Source organism: Bidens hawaiensis, unplaced genomic scaffold (genome assembly GCF_021521415.1).
Source record: "Bidens hawaiensis isolate Kalapana, Puna unplaced genomic scaffold, B.hawaiensis_p1.1 tig00053419_1, whole genome shotgun sequence".
NCBI lineage: Eukaryota > Viridiplantae > Streptophyta > Magnoliopsida > Asterales > Asteraceae > Bidens > Bidens hawaiensis.
Window position 1 is genome coordinate 1 of NW_027506261.1, and position 24,896 is coordinate 24,896.

The following is a 24,896-nucleotide window of genomic DNA, read 5'->3' on the forward strand; positions in this document are numbered from 1 at the left end:
TCAGCGAATATTCCATTTTGTTTTTCTCGTACCGCCGCCGCCACCTTCACGAAACCCTAGACATTCCTTTCACTGTTCCATTAATGAGTTATTCAATATAGTGAATCTTTGTCTTTGATTCTTGTTCTTACTGAATATCTATTTATATTTCATACCTTCACTCTCATCCCCTAAATATACTAATTCTGTCGGGATATTCAGGAGGCCTTTCGGTTTATTAAATCTGTGCGTTCTTGTCAACCTATTAAGGTTTGCACCAGATTCGGTCCTGACAATATTCATCTTGATCCCAAACCTACTCACCCAAATCCAATCTATCAATGCTAAAAGCGCATCATAAAAAATACCATGAACTAAACCTTCTAGTTTCTCCTTCGGTCACTCCTCTTGAACTATCAATAGATACATCTCCGGCCCGCCAATGAAAATTCGATACTCCGTATTAAGTCTCGATCCCCAAACTCTTCTTGATACCATCACCCTTTTCACTACTCCCACTAAGAAACGTAAGAACTATGACTTAACCAACTCATGACCCTCAAATTCAACCTAAAAAGAAGTTGTACACTAGACGTAACCTTTGTGTAGTACCTACTGTTGGACTCAGTATTCCCAAGACACATATTATTATTGATGTGGCTAGTATGTCATGATCCAAGTCGGGTCATACCCAATAACAAGCTAGACAAACACCAATAATATTTGTTTATATATGATATGATCAAAACAAATGAATATTATCACTACTTGTGAAATAAATAAGTCATATGGATGATTTATACTTTGAGAAAGAGCATTCCATATTGTTGTTTAAAGGGGTTAAATAACAATATGTTAATCATGTTACCTATAATATGTTATTGTTGTGTATAACACAATATATGTGTGTATCACACAATACAAGTTATATAACACAATGCAATACATAAATAGAAAGTTTAAATAATAAAAATAAGAAAGGAAGGAGGGTCCCCCCCCCCCTCTCACAATCTTCTCTTATTTTATTATTATTTTAAACTTAGTGGAGACATGCAAGGAAGATGATTGGTAGCCTTGGGTGGTGCATTTCATAACTCATTCATCTCTCTCTCACACAACACACAACTAACAAAACACAAGAGGAAAAATCCTCTCAACTGTTCCTTTCTTCTCTCTTGGATTCGGCCAAGATCAAAGGCAAGAAAGAGGAGTTTTCAAGTGAAAATCCTAGCTAGAAGTGGTGTATTGTCGGAGGCTTGGGGTATGCGAGCTTGAGGACCTTACCTTTGAAGTTCTTGCCCTTCCATCATCTCCTTCTTCACCCGGATTTGTCATCTTGAAAGGTGGTCTTGACATGCATGGACTTATAGTGACATGCATGTGTTTGATAGCATATATTTCGTATTTGGATCCAGGCTTGGGTTTTGCATGTATAAAATTGGTTTATACACTTCATATTAACAAGATTTAAAACAAATTTCCGCTGCGTTTTTGGTAAAATTGGGATTTTATCACTTTGATAATCTTGTTAAAACCCAACAATGGCATCAAGAGCCGCTTATACGGATGCATGCTTCATTAGACCCAAAAATTTTCGGGTTTATGGTGGGGTTTTACCATATGGCCGAAAATTTTGGGGGTTTTGGTTACCCCATGGTTTTTCAAGGTTATACTTTATGTGCATGTGGTAATCTTGAAAAACTAAGTCATTTGGATGATTGATTGTGTTGTTTGGACAAAACCTGGAACTTTCGGTTTTTGTTTGTTTTGGCCGAAAGTTTCAAGGGTCAAAGTGGAACCATTTTGGGTCTTGTGTTATTGCATATATGGATATGAAATGAATGTTTATAACCTAGACATGGCCTTGTGTTTGGTTGAATGTTTGTGTTGATTGTTTGTTCATTCAAATGGTTTTTTGGTCATTCGATATGGTTGTAATATTTTGGGTTTGTAATCTATTTATTTATTTCAAATGGTTTGTAATAATAAGTAGATTAGATGCATTTCTTTTACTAGAAAAATGTATTAGGATATGTTTTGTAAAAGAAGATGCAAGGAAGATAGCCCAAATAAAATAATGGAGACCACAACACCGGGGTGAGCACTTGGAGCATTTGGATGCGGGATCAAGTGAGAGTTCACCGACACAAGCACATGTCCTTTTGAGTCCCATAGGAGAGACCTTTTGACACACTTGTCGTCGGTCAACAAGTGTGGTCAACATTAGGAGGCTATGGTTATGAACTTGTCGTTGTATGTTTTATACTTGCATGGTTGATTTACTTTTGTTTGTGTTATTGCAATGTGGTTTGCTAAACAACTTAAAATCAACAACTAGCATAAAATCGGTTCCTTAGAAATCGTTAGGTAATAAAAATTGGTTTTATTAAAGGCTAATAATTTCATAATAAAATGGGTTTTATTATTTGGAACTTTGAAAATGGGTTTTTCAACTAAGTATCTTATATTTGAATGCATGCAAATGAAAGGTACATAAAAGGTTTTCCAATCTAGAATTTAGAAAACTAAAAAATCACTTTTTTGAAATAAGTTGAACACCACCCTTTTATACAACACTGGAATCACTTGGGAACTCGATGTGGGATAAAGGTCACCTAACCGCATTGGAAGAAACTTGTGAGTTTGAGGTGGGTTTACCATATTTATGGGATATGTTGGGTTTTAACAAGATTATCAAAGTGATAAAATCCCTATTTTATCAAAAACGCAGCGGAAACATGCTTTAAATCTTATTAATTTGATATGTATAAAACCGATTTTACACATGCAAAAACCCAAGCCCTGATCCAAATACGAAATACATACTTTCAAACACATGCATGTCACTAAAATTACATGCATGTTAAAGCTACCTTTCAAGAGAATCAAATCCGGGTGAAGGAGAGGATGGATGGAAGGCAAGAACTTCAAAGGGAAGGTCCTCAAGCTTGCATACCCTAAGCCTCCGACAATACACCACTTATAGCTAGGATTTTCACTTGAAAAACACTCCTCTTCCTCATTTTGATCTTGGCCGAATCCAAGAAGAAAAGAGAAGAAGTTGAGAGGATGTTTCTTCTTGTCTTTTTGTGTTACTTGTGGTTGTGTTGTGTGAGATAGAGAGAAAGAGTCCACTAGAAGCCTTTCAAAATGGCACCTCCTTTTTTAACCAATGAAAAGCATTACATGTTCCCACTAACATGAAGATAATAACAAAATCAGAGAGGGGAGTGAGAGAGGGGGGGGGGAGGTGGCCACCTCCATCCTTTCTTAATTTTATTGTCTAACCTTTTCCATAAATGTGTTGTGTTCTAAAATTTATATTGTGTTATAACTTGTATTGTGTCAAACACAACAATAACACATTATAGGTACCATGCTTAATATATTGTTACTTAACCATCTTAAGTAACAATATGAAATGCTTTCTCTCAAAGTATAAATTAACCATATGATTTATTTATTTCACAAGTAAATTGTATTTAGAAACCCCTTTCTAAATAACTCAAGTGTTAATATTTATTTGTAATGATCATATCATATATAAACAAATATTATTGGTGTTCGTCTAGCTTGTTATTGGGTATGACCCAACTTGGATCATGACGTACTAGCCACATTAATAATAATATGTGTTTTGGGCATAACGAGTCCAAAAATCTCCCACTTACACAAGATACATATAAGATTGATGCAAGTATCAAATACCGCCTAACTACGGTTTACTACCCCTAATACGCATGACGAAGTGCCATTCAATAACATCATCCCCTTCAAGCCCCTTACTTGAAATGATTTAGGTACATCTATCATTTATCCTTTTACCACAGATGTTATGTCAAATCCAGAGACAGAGAGTGATCATTCTTTGTTGATTTAACTTTCAGGCCTTAGACATCTCACTCTCAACGAATAAGAGGGACAAATCCCCTCTTGACTACATACGTCTCTCATAATCACCTTGTACCATACCTGATCTTATCCTTATGTACTGTCATGTTTCAGAGTAGCGAAGAACTAAGTAAAAGTATAATACTTGGTGAATATCAAGACCCAAATTGTATCTCGGGTCGGAAGATACTATGATATTCGCCTTTACTCAAATTTACTTATGATCAATCACAAGGATTCCATGTTGTAACATTTGAGAGCGGGTCAGTCCAATATTTATAACCCATAAATATCTATGAACCTTGGCAGCAACCCTTGCTCTATATTCATATCCCATGAATATCCACCAATCCAAGTTCATAATAGTCTTACCTTCGTATTTGTTCCCACAAATATGAGCGACTACGGATATTTAGAATACGTAACTTATTCACGGATTTAAACATGTTAAAATGGAACATAACTCAAAATGTCATAATCATAAACCATAATCATATGAATGAGTCAAAATTACAATTGTTCCGATATCCAACTACAAAATTCGATCATATCCAATCACTAGAATACTAAAGTCCTAAGGCACAAGTATGACCCTCATGCTTTTGCCTTTCAAGGAGCTTCGTGAGTGGATCCGCAATGTTTTGATCGATGTGAACTTTGCGAATACATATCTTTCCTTTTCCAACTTCATCCATTATGTAGTTGAACCTACGCTCAATGTGCCTCGTCTTTTGATGTGCACGAGGTTCCTTGATTCGAGCAATCGCACCCTTGTTGTCACAAAAGATCTCTAGAGGGTCCTGAATGGTACGGACTACCCCTAGGTCAGCAATGAATTTTCTAATCTTTGCAGCTTCTTGAGCTGCCAATGAGGCATCGATCTATTCCGATTCCGTGGTGGACAATGCTACCACGTCTTGCTTTCAGCTCTTCCAAGAGATTGCCCCACCATTCATAACGAAAACATATCCCGATTGTGATCTAGAATCATCTCGATCGGTTTGGAACCTCGCATTCGTGTAACCCTTTACAACGAGTTCCTCCTTACCCGAACCGTATATTAGAAACATGTCCTTAGTCCTTCTAAGGTATTTCAATGTACTCCTAACCGCCATCCAATGGCTACTTCCCGGATTATGTTGGAATCTACTTGAGATGCTTAAAGCGCATGACACATCCGGTCTAGTGCATACCATTGTATACATGACGGATCCAATAGCCGATGCGTATGGGATCCCATTCATTCTATCTTGCTCTTCCTTCGAGCTTGGATATTGAGACGCACTCAATATCGTTCCTCTTTGAATATGTACCAAACATTTCTTAGAGTTCTCCATCTTGAACCTCTTCAATATTTTGTCAATGTATGCAGTTTGGTTTAAACCTATCAACTGCCTTGATCTATCCCTATAGATCTTTATTCCCAAAATATAGGCGGCTTCTCCAAGATCCTTGATTGAAAAACAACTTCCAAGCCATGCTTTTACACCCTCCATGGTTGGAATGTCATTCCCAAATAGTAGTATGTCATCAACATACAATACTAAGAAGGTAATGATGCTCCCACTAGCTTTCTTATACACACAAGCTTCATCACCATTCTTGATGAATCCAAATTTCTAAACTTCTTCATCAAATCGGTGATTCCAACTTCTAGATGCTTGTTTCAATCCATAGATTGAATTCTTTAACTTGCATACTTTGTTAGGATGTTGTGGATCGATAAAACCTCGGGTTGAACCATATAGACATCTTCCTCTAGATGCCCATTAAGGAACGCGGTTTTGACATCCATTTGCCATATCTCATAGTCATAATGTGCGGCTATGGCAAACAATATCCTAATAGACTTTAGCATTGCTACGGGAGAAAAAGTTTCATCATAGTCAACCCCTTGAGTTTGAATGAAACCTTTTGCTACAAGTCTTGCTTTATAAGTATCCAAGTTTCCATGCATATCGGTTTTCTTCTTAAAAACCCACTTACTTCCAACCGGTTTGGAATTAAGAGGTGGTACAACCAAATCCCATACTTGGTTGTCATGCATGGATTGCATCTCTACGTTCATGGCCTCAAGCCATTTGTCACAATCGGAATGTGACATTGCATCACGGTATGTGGTGGGTTCATCCGAATCTACCACATAGCATCCATCCATGAAAAATCCATATCTTTCGGGTGGATGACTAATTCTACCGGATTTGCGACGTTTTGTGTGTCTTGATCAACCATTTGATCATTCTCAACAACCTCTTGTTGATTGCTAGTGTCAACCAAACATGTATCGGCTTGTGGTTCTCGATCCTCCTCGAGTTCCACCGTTTTACTAGTACCTTCCATAAGGAACTTAGTTTCCAAGAACTCGGCCTTTCGAGCAACGAACACCTTTTGCTCGGTTGGGTTGTAGAGATAATATCCCATAGAGTCCTTGGGATATCCTACAAAGATACACTTAGTGGATCGACTTTCAAGTTTGTTTTCGGTGTTGTTCTTGACATAAGCCTCACAACCCCATACCTTTAAATATGACAATGATGGAACCCTTCCATTCCATATTTCATAAGGTGTTTTGTCCACTTTCTTGGTTGGGGCCATATTTAGAATACGGGCCACGGAGAGCAAAATGATAGAGGCAATATGCTTCTAGCCATCATAGATCGAACTATATCCAATAGAGTTCGATTCCACCTTTCGGACACACCATTTTGTTGTGGTGTTCCGGGTGGAGTAAGTTGTGAGATGATCCCACAACTCCTAAGATGATCTCGGAAAGCATCACTTAGGTATTCACCTCCTCTATCCGAACGAAGTACTTTGATGGTTTTATCGAGTTGATTTTGTACTTCATTTTGGAAGACTTTGAACATTTCAAAGGCTTCATCTTTGTGTCTTAACAAGTACACATACCCATAACGACTATAATCGTCGATAAAAGTAATGAAGTATCTTTCACCATTCCTTTTCATTTCCTTAAAGGGACCACATACATCCGAATGTATAATACCCAATAAGTCTTTTGCCACTTCATTTGTTCGACTAAAGGGGTCCCCGATCATTTTCCCTAGTAAACAAGACTCACACTTATCAAATGAATCATCTTCACTTGATTCCAAAAGACCATTCTTTTGAAGTGTATGTATGTGATCTTTGTTTATGTGACCAAGGCGACAATGCCAAAGATAAGTCTTACTCAAATACATTTTGAGTTTCTTGGTGCTTGATTGGTACAACATATTATCATAGGATGTGTTATCATGAACTAATTCATAAATGTCATTATACGGCATTGCTTTAAAATAAAAGACATCATTCATGAAAACACAAACACCATTGTCCACAAATTTAAAATCAAACCCATATTGTCTTAACAAAGAAACGGAGATAATGTTCCTAGTCAAACTAGGAGCATACAAAATATCTTTCAAAATAACTTCCAAACCATTTGGAAGCTTCAAAGTATAGTCTCCTCGGGCTTCGACAACAACCTTTGCTCTGTTGCCCATGAAGAGACTAATATCTCCTTTCTTGAATCCTTCATTTACCTTGAACCCCTGCAATGAATTGCAAATATGAGTTCCACATCCGGTATCCCATACCCATGTGTTAGAGGAAATAAGATTAAGATCAATATGAATCATGAAAGTTGTACCCGAGGTTTGCCCCACATCCCTCTTAGCTTTCAACTCTTTTAGACGGGTTGGACAATTCCTCATCCAATGACCAATCTCCCCACATCCAAAGCACGGATCCTCCGAGCTAACCTTTAGCTTCTTTGGTTTGGGTGGTTCCACTTTATCCTTTCCCTTGAACTTGCCCTTGACTTGTCCCTTACCATTGGCAACCTTTGCCTTGGGTTCCGGGTGAAGCCTTTTCTTACTGCCTCCCTCATTGATCGTGAGAACGGGTAAACAATTTTTACCCATTCCCGTCTCGGCCGTTTTGAGCATTGCATGAAGCTCACCAATGCTCTTGTCCCACCCATTCATGTTATAATTCATAACAAATGTCTCAAACCTTTTAGTTAAGCCATTTAGGATCAAATCCGTGGCTAACTCGTTTGAGACACAACAATTAAGGTGCTCGAGATGATCAATGTGGCTTTTCATCTTAAGTACATAAGATGAGACCGATTGGGTTTCTTCCATACGACATGCATGAAGCGCTCGAACCGTTTCGAAGCGTTCCACCCTAGCTTGTGTAAGGAACATTTCCTTAAGTTGGGTTATCATGTTGTATGCCCCATGAAGTTCAAAATCCTTTTGAATCTCGGGAATCATAGTTCCCAACATGAGGCAAGAAACTTGCACCGAATCCTCATTGTGCTTAACCCAATTGTTATGGTCTTCAGCATCGTCAATGCTAGGTTCATCGGGAATTGGATCTTCTAATATGCAGTATTTCTTTTCTTTCTTGAGAACGATTCTCAAGTTTCGATACCAATCCATAAAGTTGGTATAGTTTAGACGATCCTTGTCAAGAATAGATCTTAGTGATAGGTTATTAACGGGTGGAATAATGACATTAGGTGGATTGTTGATTGCGGCCATCTACAAATATAACAAAGCTCAATTTTAGTATTTTCGATATCAATTATTTTAATCGTTAATACCCTTTTATGTCTCCAAGACAATTAATGATTAAAATCTAGAACCCAACGTTACATTCAAATAGTAGTTAGGTGACCTTTATCCTACTATTTAAATTAACAAGGTAGTCAACGTTTGACGATTGCAACCCTTTGTAACTTCTAGTTTTATGGGATCAGTTAAGCATCTCATGCTTAGTTGGCATGTTTAATCCCATCAACACCATTGTACGCCATGCTTCGGTGACCCTATTCACATGGTTTCCAATTTAAGTCATCCTACTTACACACACGTGTGAGTTTACACATACAAGTGGTTAGGGAACCTTTATCCCACAAATATGGGAAACCCACCTTAACTCACAAGTTTCCTCTAATGTGGTTAGGTGACCTTTATCCCACACCGAGTTCCCAAGTGATTCGAGTGTCGTATAAAAGGATGGTGTTCAACTTATTTTCTAAGAGGGATTTTTAGTTTTCTAAATTCTAGATTGGAAAAATTTTTAGGTACCTTTCATTTGCATGCATTCAAATGTATGGTACTTAGTTGAAAAACCCATTTTCAAAGTTCCTATTAATAAAACCCATTTTATTATGAAATCATTAGACTTTAATAAAACCCATTTTTATTACCTAACAATTTCTAAGGAACCAATTTTATGCTAGTTGTTGATTTTAAGTTGTTTAGCAAACCACATTGCAATAACACAAACAAACGTAAATCAACCATGCAAGCATAAAACATACACAACCACAAGTTCATAACCATAGCCTCCTAATGTTGACCTCACTTGTTGACCGAAGACAAGTGTGTCAAAAAGTCTCTCCTAAGGGACCCAAAAGGACATGAGCTTATATCGGTGAACTCCCACTTGATCCCGCATCCAAATGCTCCAAGTGTTCACCCCCGTGTTGTGGTCTCCTTCATTTTATTGGGCCTCCTTCCTTGCATCTTCTTTTACAAAATATATCCTAATACATTTTTCTAGTAAAAGAAATGCATCTAATCTACTTATTATTTTATTGAAATGAATAAATAGATTACAAACCCAAATAAATTACAACCATATTGAATGAACAAACAACCACTTTGAATGAACAAACATAACAACACAAACATTCAACCAAACACAAGGCCATGGCTAGATTATGAAGATCCATTACATATCCATATATGCAATAACACAATGACCCAAAAATGGTTCCCCTTTCCCTAAAACTTTTGGCCCAAACTTGACAAAACCGAAAGTTTCGGGTTTTGTCCAAACAACACAATCAATCATCCAAATGACTTAGTTTTTCAAGATTACCACATGCATGTAAAGTATAACCTTGAAAAACCATGGGGTAACCAAAACCCCCAAAATTTTCGGCCATATGGTAAAACCCCAGCATAAAACAGAAAATTTTTGGGTCTAATGAAGCATGCATCCGTATAAGCGGCTCTTGATGCCATTGTTGGGTTTTAACAAGATTATCAAAGTGATAAAATCCCTATTTTACCAAAAACTCGACGGAAATATGTTTTAAATCTTGTTAATTTGATATGTATAAAACCGATTTTACACATGCAAAAACTCAAGCCCGGATCCAAATACGAAATACATACTATCAAACACATGCATGTCACTAAAATTACATGCATGTTAAAGCTACCTTTCAAGAGAATCAAATCCGGGTGAAGGAGAGGATGGATGGAAGGCAAGAACTTCAAAGGGAAGGTCCTCAAGCTTGCATACCCCAAGCCTCCGACAATACACCACTTCTAGCTAGGATTTTCACTTGAAAAACACTCTTCTTCCTTGTTTTGATCTTGGCCGAATCCAAGAAGAAAAGAGAAGAAGTTGAGGGGATATTTCCTCTTGTGTTTTTGTGTTACTTGTGATTGTGTTGTGTGAGATAGAGAGAAAAAGTCGACTAGAAGCCTTTCAAAATGGCACCTCCTTTTTTAACCAATCAAAAGCATTCATGTTCCCACTAATATGAAGATAATAATAAAATAAGAGAGGGGAGTGAAAGAGGGGGGGGGGCGGCCACCTTCATCCTTTCTAAATTTTATTATCTAACCTTTCCATAAATGTGTTGTGTTATAAAACTTATATTGTGTTATAACTTGTATTGTGTCAAACACAACAATAACACATTATAGGTACCATGCTTAATATATTGTTACTTAACCATCTTAAATAACAATATGAAATGCTTTCTCTCAAAGAATAAATCAACCATATGATTTATTTATTTCACAAGTACATTGTATTTAGAAACCCTTTCTAAATAACTCAAGTGTTAAAATTTATTTGTAATGATCATATCATATATAAACAAATATTATTGGTATTTGTCTAGCTTGTTATTGGTGTTATGATCAGGATCGGGTGGATGCTAAAGGCAAAGGGAAGGTTGATGAAACTATGATTTATTTTGATGTTCAGGATGTGGGTGGTTCATCTACTATGATTGTTGATCATGTGATTGCTCCACTGGGTTGTTGAACCAGTGGTGGTTTAACCTGAAGTTTTTGAACCTGTGGTCACTGAACCTGTTAACGTTGAACCAACTATAGCACCAGTCATAGTTGAGCCTATTGTTGATCCAGATTGGAAGGAAGAAGGATGTTGATTCGGCTATGCAGTATCAACGTATTTTGAAAGTATGTCATAAATGTAAGATACATGCAGGTCAGGTTTGGAAGAGCAAATCGCAGAAGCTGGGAGAAGACGAGGAACATAAAGAGAAAAAACGTGAATGACAGCTAAAGGAGAACGTGACACGGGCTTCATGGTCAAAGTTCCAGTATGAAGGTGTTGGCATTTCGATTCCTACCAATCAGAAGTCGTCAGACAAGCGTTCGTGGGAAGATATGAGGAGAGAATACAGAGAAAGAGTTTTTAGTATGAAAGACTGAAGATGGCTGAAGACTGAAGACCTAGCAACATCCAAGGGGAGTTTGTAGACGCATAATGTCTATTGCTAGGGTCTTAGTTTGTTTTTTGAAATGTTTAAAAGTTGTATGTTTGTTTTGAAGTTAGCGTGTAAGTCACTATGGCCGCATAAGTTATGCGGCGCATAACATATGTGCCGTATAACATTTGCGCCATATAGTGCTTAATTGTCAAACCTATATATAGTTTGACTTATGCGTGAACAGTAACACTTGATGCATATTGTCAGATTCTAGAGAGAGAAAATAGAGAGAGAAAGTGATCTGTAAAGTCATATCTTTTGTATTTGGTTGATTACATTAAAGAAGATGAGATTAATGTTTATTGTGTTCTTCAATCCTTGTTGATTTCCGCACTTCAAGGCTCAAGCGATAACATTCAAGATTCGTACGTACACCATACGTCACTCTACAACGTCTTTTCAGTTTAAATATGATACTATGGTGATATTACTCTTTAGGCTTGGTTTTCGTATTCGAATTGAACTTAATTGATATCGATCGAATTCGCATTGACTTGTCACCGTAAATCCCGTGTTATTGTTGGTTCTTGATCCGGAATGAAATTAACTGATACCGACCGAATTCGCGTCGACTTGCCACCGTAAATCCTGTGTTTTTCTTTTAAATATGTTAACTTGACGGAACTAATTTTTGGTTTAGTTCTGAACCGTAATATTTATTTATCGTATTTAAATTTGATAATATGATGAAATTATTTATAGGTTTGGTTCCTGTATCCAAAATGAAGGTAACTGATACCGACCGAATTCGCGCCGACTCGCCACTGTAACTCCCGGGTGTTTTTGTTTAAAATATGTTAACTTGACGGAACTATTTTTTAGGTTTAGTTCTGAACCGTAACAAATGTAGCCGATAGTGACAAAATTCGTGTTGACCCGCCGCTACAATCGTGTTTACCGACCGAATAAACTTTGTTTTAAATGTGTTAATTTTTTTCGTATGATATCCTATACGAGTGTTTTGGGTATATTTTCTAATTTGTGTTTTGGGGTTAATATCTGTAACAGTACAAACCTAATCGATACCAATCATACTCGTGTCCGCTGCAGCAATGCGGCGGGTTCACTACCTAGTTATTATAACTATAACCATGCTGTCAGGATTGTAGATATTTCAAGTTTTAAATTCATAAGATATCAACATTGGATACAAAGTATAGTATTCCATAGAAAAGAAGAAACCCTTTTTACCATTTTAGTGCTTTGAAGATCCTATAATACTTGTAATCTCCTTTAAATGAGTAGTTCCAACGACTAAACTTTACAAAAGTACACAACTAATAACTACAAATATCAAACCAATTTATTATGCCAAACGAGTGAAATCCAGCTCAAAAGAAAACAATACCAACTAGAGTTGTTCTCCGTCCTTTTTTTTTTTTTTGTTTTTTTTTAAGAGTAAATGTATAACTTATCCCGAGTTCAAAAAGCCTCACGGGTTATGTATGAGAAATTCATTAGTGAATTAGGATTCAACGTCTGTTTTCAAAACCAGTAGTGAATTAGGATTCAACGTCTGTTTTCAAAACCAGAATGATTGTTGACGACTAATGGCTTCCACCAACTCACCAATCTTGGATTATAGTCGAGATAAATGTTATATTTCCATGAACTTGCTAATATTTTTTTCTCACATAAAGGATGCCGCCGATCTTTTATACCGCTCCCTCCCTTCTAAAATCCTATCTCCAAGATCATAACAGACACTTTTGATAGGGTAAGAAAGGAGGGATAGAGCATTGAACATAGGTGTATTATTTCATCTCGTGGCTTGAAAACAACATATAATTTATTTATTTTAGAAAAATTGAAAATAAATAATCTCGTCTTTTTTGTATTCCCCGATAATAAATGTATCTTTAAAAATCACTATCAGTGGTCTAACCTTTCAATTATTTTTGTCCCATTCGTTAAAAAATACTTAGCGTCGTTAAGATTTTTTCCGAGTTTCAAACCGAGGTTTTTGGACTTTTAATCGGAAGAAAGATACCAGTCGACTGATGTAAAACTTATCTCGAAACGTTGATCCAAACGACGAAACAGTGTTTCAATTCGGGTGTTTGAATTTTCATTACCAAAAATCAAGCATTTTGAATTACTCTTTCGAGATAAGTTTTACATCAGTCGACTAGTATCTATCTTACGATCAAAAGCCCTAAAACATCATTTTGAAACTCGGAAAAAAGCTATAAGTGTTTTTTAACCGAGGTCCACTGAGACAAAAACAACTGAAAAGTTGGAGCGCTGATAGTGATTTTTAAAGTTGGAATTATTAACGAACAATACATAAAATATGAAATTATTTATTTTCAAATTGCCTTTTATTTTATTATATGTATATATAAAACATTATTAATACACAAAAGATGCATTATTTATTTTTAATTTGTCTTTTATTTTATTATATGTAAAAAACATTATTAGATGATGAAATGAAACCCTCATGAAATAATATTAATTTAATTGTTAGTGATTAATTTGTATACTTTGACGAGCAATGCACATGAAAAAGGTAAAGGTGTTGGGGAAGTGTCATTCTCATAAAGACATGTTAGAAACAAGATAAGTTGCCTAGGAAGTATGGCACACTCCGATCCCTCCATGTTACCATTTCCCCACCCCCAACATCACATCCACATCTTTGGTTTTATCTCCAACTTAAAACATTTTAATTAATAAACTTCTTAATATAGTTAACGACCAAATTGGAAAACTATAAAGGTTGAGAAACAGTATTATGTTAATTTTCAAATATTCTCATGGGTTTGTAAGGGTAGGGTATGAGACTATGAGACCATGCCGTCCGATTACACAAACCTTACCAATGAATGTTTACCCATATTGGACTCGGATATGTAAATATATTATATACTATTAAAAAAGCAAAGAAAAACAAATTATAAAATGAAGTTTTTAGAATTGCAATTTATTATAAAAATATAGAACTTTTACGAGTGTGTTATGGTATATGATCCATCAAGTCTCTTTGAAGGGAGATTTAAGCTTATGTCAACTGAGAATCTGAACGGATAATTTTAATTCATATAAGATTGTTTATATATGCGATACCAAAGAAAATAGTCGCGAACCAGACCGTAGGTCACCCAATATTACAAAGCCCGATCCAACCCCACTCCACTTATTACACTTCCCCGTCCTCCAACATGCACTTTATTCAAATTTTGTATTTGATATTTTGAAACCACAAGTTGCATATTTTTGGGTAACATCATTAAATAAAATATTTATGTTAAAAAGAATGACAGCATATTATACGTTAAATAAAATAAAATGTCATGTCATTATTTTACTCAACTACCACCACCCTAGCTAGCTTGTTCCTCATGCTGGTTTTAGTATAAATAAATAAACACCATTTCATCCATGGCAAACCCTTCATTCAACACGCGTGCGCGCACACACTTAGTACTGCCTAATTCAACAATTAATCATGTGTTCTTCAAATTCCAAATTGGTAGAATCAAATGAGCAACCCACCAGCAGTGCCACCGTCTCGGACATCAACGGCCGCCCGGTCCTTCAACCGGCCACATCGAACCGCAACTCCCCGCTCTTGGAACGACGATCACTCAAGAAAACACTATCCCTCCCAAAATCCATCAGCATGACCACCAACCCAAAATCAACTCAACCTCCCATCTCCCCAAAGCTAAAATCACCAAGGCAGCCTGCGTTTAAACGAGACATGAATACATGCTCGGATAAGCTCATTCTACCACTACCTAAACCCACAACACCCAAACATTTAGTTCCAGCGAAGAAATCCAAAAACTCTAGTAATGTCATCACTGGTGATCATTCTCCTGGGAGTATCGCGGCCGCGAGGAGGGAGCAGGTGGCAGTGATGCAAGTACAGAGGAAAATGAGGATAGCTCATTATGGTAGATCGACATCTGCAAAATATGATAGCCGCAGAAACCTTACGTCTTACGTTTTCGATTCGAATTCAGTTACTCCCGCTAGAGAAGAGAAACGATGCAGTTTCATTACCCCGAATTCAGGTAAATAAATTAGTTATATATGTCATGATTATTGCTTTTTTAATTATGATTTTGTACTGAAATAAATGTGATAGACCCGGTGTATGTTGCTTACCATGACTATGAATGGGGGGTTCCTGCTCACGATGATAAGTAAGCTTCCAAAACTAATTGAAACACAATTTTATAATACATACTTCCTGGCACCAACCCTGGTGTTTGTTTTACTAATTAATTAATTAATTTGATTGTATGAAGGATGTTGTTCGAACTATTGGTACTAACCGGCGCTCAAGTTGGATCTGACTGGACTTCCGTTCTGAAGAAACGGCAGCAATTCAGGTATGACTGTTATGAAAAATGAAAACACCACCATCTACAAAAGTGGTGTGGTGTAACATTAAATCAAGTTTGCACACCAAAAAATAATACCATCACATTATCATGCGGGATGCCACATCAAATCAAGTTTGCACTTTGCGCATCAAATGTTGTTCTGTTATACCAGCAGGGCATTGTCTAGGCCGTATGACATTATCGATTGTCACAAGGATTCAGTTCTTTGGCTGTTAACAATTATATGCGTCTGTTTGATGTATGATCATTTTTTGGTCACATATAATCCATTTCGACCAACAACTTGTATGATATGCTAGCGGTGTTTCTTTAGAAGCAGTTCAATCAAATTATTTGATAAAAGAACTAATCCAAGATTTTTATAATTGTTAATTTATTAATTACAGGGAAGCTTTCTCGGGATTTGATGCGGAAACCGTGTCAAAATATTCGGAAAAGAAGATACAAGCAATCAGTAGTGAACATGGCATTGATGTTAGTCTTGTCCGAGGTGTCGTTGACAACTCCAAATCCATTATTGAGGCACAATTTCTAATTACTAACCACTTTTAGTTGACAATAATTTAGGTGCCACTTTTAACTTAATTTGACCTTAAATCCATCTGATTACAGGTTAAGAAGGCGTTTGGATCATTCGACAACTACATATGGGGGTTCGTGAACCATAAACCAATAATGACACAGTACAAGTCAATTCACAAGATGCCCGTAAAAACATCAAAGGCCGAAGCAATAAGCAAAGACATGGTCAAAAGAGGGTTTCGACAAGTGGGTCCCACAGTTATCCACTCTTTCATGCAGGCCGCGGGCCTCACAAACGATCACCTCACCACCTGCCCTCGTCATCACCAGTGTGTCGCGGCTATGCCACCAAACCCTTTAATTTCCGTGAACTAAATCGGCGTTTTTAGTTAGCATTTTGTTAATTAACATGTTTATTTTGATTCTAACATGATATACCACCCTTGTTTTTGTTTTCGGTTTGTGGTTTGTATTATGATGATATTGATTTGGGTTATGTGTGTTTTTGTTTTTGCCTAGTGTATCATGACTAACCCTAAGGGGTATAATAGTTGTATTTACATGTGTGTTGTTTGATTGAATGTAAAATTATTGATTTGAATTGAAATAAAAGAGATGTGACAAAGCATGTGGAGAATGGAATCTAAAGCATGTGCATGGTGACCACATGTCTACCATCTAATCATGTTGCTTTAGTTTTCTATGGCAGCCTAGCAAGCAGTTGGACCACTAAAGTCAACATTGGCCGAATTCACTTGTTTGGTTTGTTGTTAACTTGTTATGTAACTTTAGTTTTATAATTTTGAGTTGTTTTGGTGTTGTTTGTTTGGTTTCTTTGGGCTTCTGTTGAAGCTTGAAATGTGTACATACATACGGTGGTGGTGGTGGCGGCGGCGGCGGCGGCGGCCATGATGATGTACATGGGATTTGGATTCCAACAACTTGGTTGGGGTATCTTATGGTAGCGAAATTCTTTTTAAAGAGTGAAGATAATAAAAAGTGTAATAACTTTTCTAAAATAGGTATTCTACCTTATATTGTTTAGGTTATACTAAATCAATTTTTAGACTACAACGAATCATACTGAAGTTTTAAGGTAGCAAAACTAAGAGTCAAACATAGAGAAGTATTGTTCATGTTGGTGTTTTCTAATCTAATAGTTTTGCTATACTCCATAATAGGAGTTAATGAAGACATGATTAAATTAAAACACTTAGGAAAGTGTACACAGCACACCTTAGGTGGAAGTTGCTTGTTTCTGTTTGTATGCTGATCGATTATGTTACATCTACGATTACCTTTACTTGGCATCTTCTATTAGTTATAGCTTCCTATTTTGGTAGTTTGATTATCAATACCCGCACACTAGCACTATACATTTGATACTTTGTCTGTACTTTATCAAGAACAAAAGATGGTATTTGATATGAAGGGAAAAGTTAAAATACAAAGAAAAACTAAAATAAGAAGTGTGAGAAAGATTTGTGGCTATACAAAAAACTCTTAAAAAAAATTCCAAAAAGTTAATAAAAAAATCATAACTCAAAAATATATAAAAAATAAAAAAAAACAAAAATGTTTCCCTCGTCATTCTCATGCCAAAAAAAAAACCCGAAAAGACACAATGCAGAGACAAAAGACACAATTATAACTAAAAAAGGCACAATATATCGCAAAATATAACATAATGCTGAACAAAATATAACACAATGTTGACTAATATAACACCATATTAAGAAAAAAGAGACACAATGTCAAAGATAAAGACACAACCAATGACAAAAATAAACACAAAACACAATGATAAACAAAAAGACACAATGATCTTTTTCCTTTTATATTGTTTTTTTTTTAAAACGAGTTAGACGGTGGAAACATTTTTGTGTTTTTACTTTTTTTTATTTTTTATTAAATTTTTGAGTTATGATTATTTATTTATTTTTCTTGAAAGGTTTTTTCTGTAGCTATAAATCCTTCTATATCTTACAAATTTTTGTCTCTTTTTGTAGAATAACTTAACGCTTTATATGAATACACATACCAATATCTTTTTATAAAATACTACAATTACTAATGATATGAAGAGTTAGCTGCAGCTAATTACACCTATAACAAATCGACCGCACATTTTGTGTGTATTTGGACCTATTAACAAATATGACCTATCAACAAACATTACAATTGTTTACGACGTATTTTTTTCTTGTTGCCTCAAAGGTAGTCATAACCCATTAACCAACATAGTTGTCATTCTGCATGTTATACGAACCATGCTCAAGAATATTGTTTTATTAAAGTCTCTCATTGTTGGAAAATGTGACTTTAGAAGGTTGAACACTCATCGTTACATAACTAATTATTATTATTATTATTATTATTATTATTATTATTATTATTATTATTATTGTATAATAAAATTAAGTAGTTTGGTGACGTAAAGTCTCGAATAGGCCACTTTACGTCACCTCATTGATCCTTTAGTTCGTAACAAATGTAACGAAAACCGACCAAAATACCGATTTTGTTTAGTTTTTGTTTTAGTTCCGGTACCGAAACGAATGTGGCAGAAACCAACCGAATTTGCATAAACTCATGCCTCAACGTCCGAGATCGACAACGGTCGGGTTTTACCAACGCCCGAGTTTACCGGTCGACGTCACCCCATTGGTCCATCTCAAATTTTATTATTTTTTGTTTTTATTTTGGTTTTAGTTCCGGTACAATAACACACATAACCGAAACCGACGGAATTCACATCGACTTACTGCCTCATCACTTCCGACCGACAATGTTTGGGTTTTTACTATTACCCGGGTTTTACCGACCTTCCCCAACGAACACGCTGGGTAAAACATTAGTTATAATTTTAAAGGACTACATATATTGCATAAGACGTTGAAATGGGCCAAACCATATGGTCATCATGTTTTACTTTAAATGGGCCTGCTAAAGTTTAACTATGGGCTTTTGTAAAGTCCAAATCTAAAACTATTGAAATAAAATGGCCCAAAAAGTAATTTATTATAACTTTTGTAAATTTCTTAGGTGGCTTCAATCTCTTTTTTCTACTTACCATTTTACCGACATCTCAGATTCCATAGTTTTTTTTTAAAGACACCTGAATACACATTATAATCAATGATATTCATAACTAACTAGTGTGGTTTAACTCGCCTAGTGTGGTTTAACTCGCCTGCTGCTGAAGGATCCAGTAAGAATTATATAGGATTCAGCTATAAGGGTGGTAGGAGTGGGCAGGAACATAGAAGCCAGTACCGTTCGGTATGAGTAAGAACACCACCTCCTGTGGTACAGGGAGAAATGAAGCCGTTGCACGGAGTTGTTGCCGCATGCCATGACGAAGAAAGAAGAAAGTGGAGCAGCGGGAAGGATGATCAGGATGGAGGTTGGATTTTTGGTCGGGAAAGAGGAGGAACACCACCCCGCCCATTTACGCGCCCGAGAAAAGATGAGCAGGGTGGCGGATGACTCTTTTCACCCTAAATAAATTCCAATTCATCACTATTATAAAGTAACTTGAGAGTCTGGATGATATATTATACTTAGAAAATAAAATCATACAAAGGGTTGACAAGTAACACGAGTCCCCAGTTTCATGTATTTTACTTAATAAACTTGTTATCTATTTGGCATAACTTTGGTGCCGCAATTGTTTTGATTTTGCCACCTTACGAAATATTGTTGGGCCACACCTTTTTTTTTTTTTTTTATCTTCGGTATCATAACAAAATTACCTAAAACTAATGGAATTCGCATCTACTCACTGTCACAATGTCCGTAGCCGACGACGCTCAAGTTTAACAAACATCTAGATTTTACTGACTTAATTGCGTAACACTGACTAAATTCGCGTAGAGTCATTGTGTTTTGTTTTGGCTCCAGTAACCAAACAAATGTAACGAAAACTGACTGAATGTCGATTTTGTTTTAGTTCCGGCACTGCAACGAACGTAACGAAAACCGACCAAATTTGCGTAGACTGGCCGCCTCAATGCCCGGGATCGACACGGCCGGGTATTATTGTGACATTCGCCAAAAATTAGCCTAAACACGCGACTAACGTAATTGTGTTTATGTGAATAAAATATTATAATAGATAAAATAATGTTATTTTAGTCCAAAAACTCCAAAAATATTTAAGATATATTTAATTAGGCTCGAAAAGTTCAAATTTTGGCACGTAGTGAGCACTACACGAAACAACCGCTGGCGACAACTTAAAAACTGATAAAAGTGTAAACGTGTCAGGAACAACTCGAAAAATTAAAGTTTTTATGAAAATATTAGCGATAATATATAAAGTTATTTTTAGAAAATTCGAATCGCGAAATTTAGAAAATAAAAGCCGGTGTATGACACCATATGAGCCTGACAAAAATTATTGGAAATGTTATTCGTTTTATTAGCTAAAGTTCGTTAGACGTTAAAACAGAAATTTAAGTTATTGTTTAAACACCTACTTACCAACCCTACCCTTTCCCTTCTTCTCTCAAAGCCAATGTCCAACCCACCACCCCTTTCACCCAATTGCATTCTTTCTAATAATTAAGGAGTGTACATGGAAGCTCCACTTGATGACAACTAACAAATCTACCATCCACATAACCTATCCTGCTTTGCAATTCATCAAACCTATACTATTATTCTTCTTCTACCTTATAACCGATCACCATCACAATAACCCACAAACAACAAATATTTCTTCTTTGAATCACAAATATGAACACCCAAATTTTAATTAATCCATAAAGGTTTATCCACAATCCAAGAACACAAAGCAAAACACCATCACTCTCTTCCCTTCCTTACCCAACCCGTTGGCCACCACTACTCACCTACGTCACCATTTTACACCAAAATTTAAGCAAGAAAATGGAGGCTTAATAGTTATCTAGGATGAACTAAGGGATTAGGAGTTGTAAAAAGGCTAGAGGAATCAAAATTCAAGCACCCACCTAAGGATTTTCATCATCTTTTCTTCTTATTATTTTCCACCCTAATCCAAGTTAAAAACCCAAACATATGTTTAGTAGTTTGATTTTGGTTGCTACTTGATGTTTCACACAATGAAATCAAGGATTGAAATTGAAAATATTGAATGTGTGTGCATGTGTGTGAGCCTTAAGTATGTATGAGTGTGTGTATGTGGGAGCTGAACACTGATGTGTGAAAATGTATAATATAAATAAAGAACGAATCACAATTAAGCTTTAAATTTATAAAAACGAAAATCCTATAGAAACCACACAAAACCGGCAAGTGTACCGATCATAAATAGTATAGCATCAAGGAAGTCCGGATGTCGAACGCAAAGATACGTGAAAACATTTTTAATTATGAAACTCTAATTAAGACTTACCAAAATAATATATATTTGATTTTTAAGATTTTATTTAACTACTTAACTTAATTAAAAGAAAACTGTTAACAAAATACTTTAAGAAAACTTTGATTTAAATTCAATGAATAAAAACGTCTACCTAGGAATGAATCATGTTGACAGAAATAACAAGACAACGGATTGAAAATATTCAAGACACTGGTTATAAAAGATGATACAACCAAAACTCGTTTAAGAAAGTTAAATTACCTCTCAGTCTCTCTAACAATCTCTAACTTATTTTAATTGATTTTAAAGAACAAACCGGACAAACAATTATTAACGTGTTCAAATGACGACTCTCCTCTCGGTCTCCTCGACACACTATCCTAATGGAGACGAATACTACGCAACCAAGAATAGAGGAACAATTTAACACAACCCAAATTAAACCAACTAATTGCACGTAAACACTCAAACTTGACAAGACAAAACCCGCTCTCGCGCGGTCTTAATTCTAACAAGTAAAAGCAACGAGACAATGTTACTTCTTATCACCTCTCGGTCTCAAAGAAGGTGTATTCTAACTGATTTTATATGATATATTACCCACTTATCCCTACGGTTGATCACCCCACAAATAAACCCAAAACACCAAGTAAAGAGCTTAACACGCAATCAATTAACCAAAACCGATTCAATTAACGAATGCAAGAGGATTATAAGTAATTACAAACAAAACACAGCCATCACACACAATTTAATTCATGGTTTAATTAAACTTTACATTAATAATTTAAGTCTTGAATATTAACAATCCATTAAACAAGTTAAAACCACTCAACAATCATCTATCCTAGGTAGAACAAACTAGTTTAGCCACTCATCACTTTTGGACAGCCACAAACACTTAATAAAAACACCATAAACATCATCATAAACATTATAAAACTCAATCAAATTCCAAACTTAATCAATAACAAGTCTAACAATCAAACAATTGCAAAACAATTCAATTAAAAAGACCAAATCAATCAAAGTTAGGGTTATTGAAAGATAAACAAAGTTTAGAGATGTATACTAAAGGTTTATGGCTAAGATTTTGGATGTTTGAAACCCCTAGCAGCTGCACAAAGATCCCTTCTTCCTTCCTCAGCCGTCAACAGCCTCAGCCGCCACAGCTTTCTTCCTTTTTTCTTCTATTTTCCGCCGGCGGCAGCTTGTCCGATCGGAACTTAGGGTTCTTGGGGTTAGGGTTTTGATTTTCGGGATTATGGGATCAAGAATGGCTGATTACATCTGATATTAACTTAATATAATATATTATAAGGCTTTTAATTAGTGGGCTTGGACCGGGCCTTGCTTAAACTTTAAAACTTTGACCAAAAAAGCCCCTAAACTCTTCCAAATTGCCTCTTTTTTCACCATCTTCTATTAACCTACAAATAAATATTCAACTTTGTAAAATCAATCATAAACAAACCATAACACTTAATAATTAAACTAAAAACGATTAAAACATGATAAAAATGCTACGGAAAGTCAATGTGTTTTACAACACATCAAACATCCCCACACTTAAACCTTTTTCGTCCCTGAAAAAGTCTAATGCAGTTGGATCAGAATCGGAAAATCAAAGTTAAATCAAACATATAGGTTAGATTTTAAAGCTCAGAAAAACGCAAAAACCGCGATCATCGATATTGTTGTCCACCTAAACCCACGCCTTAATCTTTACCGAGACAAATAAGATCCGACAATATTACTCAGTGGTTTACACAATTAAGACCCGCTTATTTTCTGCTTTTACCGGACCAGACCACCCCAACTTGACTTAAACCTCAAAGTTAGCAGAATTAAAACTTTGTTGCTCAATATTTATGAATAGTTAAGACGATCAAGGGTATTGTTTATCCACCTAAGCTTAAGCATCAAAGTCTACCAAGCAGCCATTAGATATGATTAAGGTTCAATTATTTATAGCCAGTGCTCCCCACAACATGACATACCCCCGTTATCAAGCAATACCCCAAATCCATAACCATTGGTGAGTATGCAAAATTTTATCTGTAGGGCTTACATGTAGCGTGTCTCTTGTGGCCCGTTTCTTAATGGTAATGAGACGCGAGCAAGGGGACCCCACATGACTAACAGCGTGGATGATCAAGTCTGTAGTGTATTTGTACTTTCGTACTGTTTGTGATCATGTTTATAGACTTATAAGGGTTTGCTCTTTGGCTTTATTTTAAATATCAACAACCCCACTTAGGAATTGTGAATATCCAGCTAAATAGATTACATACAGACCCATGGTCTCCGGACCCGAAGCATCCCATCAATACAGGATTTAAGGTTATAAAACCATACGCCGATGAGGTGTAAAACACTAAACTAGCATTTTAATATTTATATCACAGGCTACACGGCATACTCTAACGTTAAACCTACCCAAGCATCATATAATAACGTATTCAGATTTTTAAAACTCATGATACTTCCAATTTTTCATACCAAAATTTGAGGCTTGAGTATGGCCCGACATTTCATTGCTTATTTTCCACGGACAGAACGCTTTACCCACAAAAGATTTCCGTTTAACCGTTTTATCAAATTTGCCCTTTCATTTTCAAGGCTGAGCCTACCGACACATCCCAAGTTAAGTGCGTTTTCTTTAATTTATCTCATATTATTAGTAGTTTGAAAAACCGATTTCCAAATAAAATCATCATCTCCGACTTTAACGCAAAAGAAACTAAAAACAAGGGACATTTTTTCTTTTTTTTTCTTTATTATTATTATTATTATTATTTTATATATATATATATATATATATATATATATATATATATATTTTTCAAACTTGAACAACGTACGAAAACGAAAAACAAATGAAAACTTTTTATTTTTTTAAAATTTTTTTTTTCTACAACTAAGTAAAATAAATTCCCATCTCTACACTTAGAACGAAATCGTCCTCGATGAGAACAAGGAAAAGAAATAAAATAAAAACAAAACGTAAAGCATAAAATTAAAACTTTAAAGAACAGAAATTAAAATAGAGAACGGGTTACTCCCCTGGTTTAGATGCAAATTCTTCATCAGCTGTATATGACTCGAACGACCGTATAGCATTTCATTTGCGGCCGCAACCACGGGTGAACCAGTTCCAAAACGCCATCAGAGCTACCATGCGCATAATAATACCTGTAACAACTCATACTCGCTCGCATGTAGCGGCGTACAAAACAGAAAA

General features: G+C 35.8%; 1 protein-coding gene across 1 annotated transcript; it reads left to right on the top strand.

Moving 5' to 3' along the window:
* The first annotated feature begins 14,873 nt into the window (after positions 1–14,873).
* Positions 14,874–16,636, top strand: LOC143617271 (uncharacterized). The gene is made up of 4 exons (XM_077089887.1): positions 14,874–15,444; positions 15,519–15,576; positions 15,682–15,765; positions 16,167–16,636. Exons 1-4 carry the CDS (start codon positions 14,874–14,876, stop codon positions 16,330–16,332), a joined length of 879 nt encoding a protein of 292 aa, XP_076946002.1. The 3' UTR covers positions 16,333–16,636.
* Positions 16,637–24,896: the final 8,260 nt, after the last annotated feature.

Bases quoted from the DNA above. Each gene is read 5' to 3' on its own strand.
- LOC143617271 (XM_077089887.1), top strand. From the start codon at position 14,874: ATGTGTTCTTCAAATTCCAAATTGGTAGAATCAAATGAGCAACCCACC. The intron at 15,445-15,518 runs GTAAATAAATTA...TAAATGTGATAG, and splicing joins TTTCATTACCCCGAATTCAG to ACCCGGTGTATGTTGCTTAC. The intron at 15,577-15,681 runs GTAAGCTTCCAA...GATTGTATGAAG, and splicing joins GTTCCTGCTCACGATGATAA to GATGTTGTTCGAACTATTGG.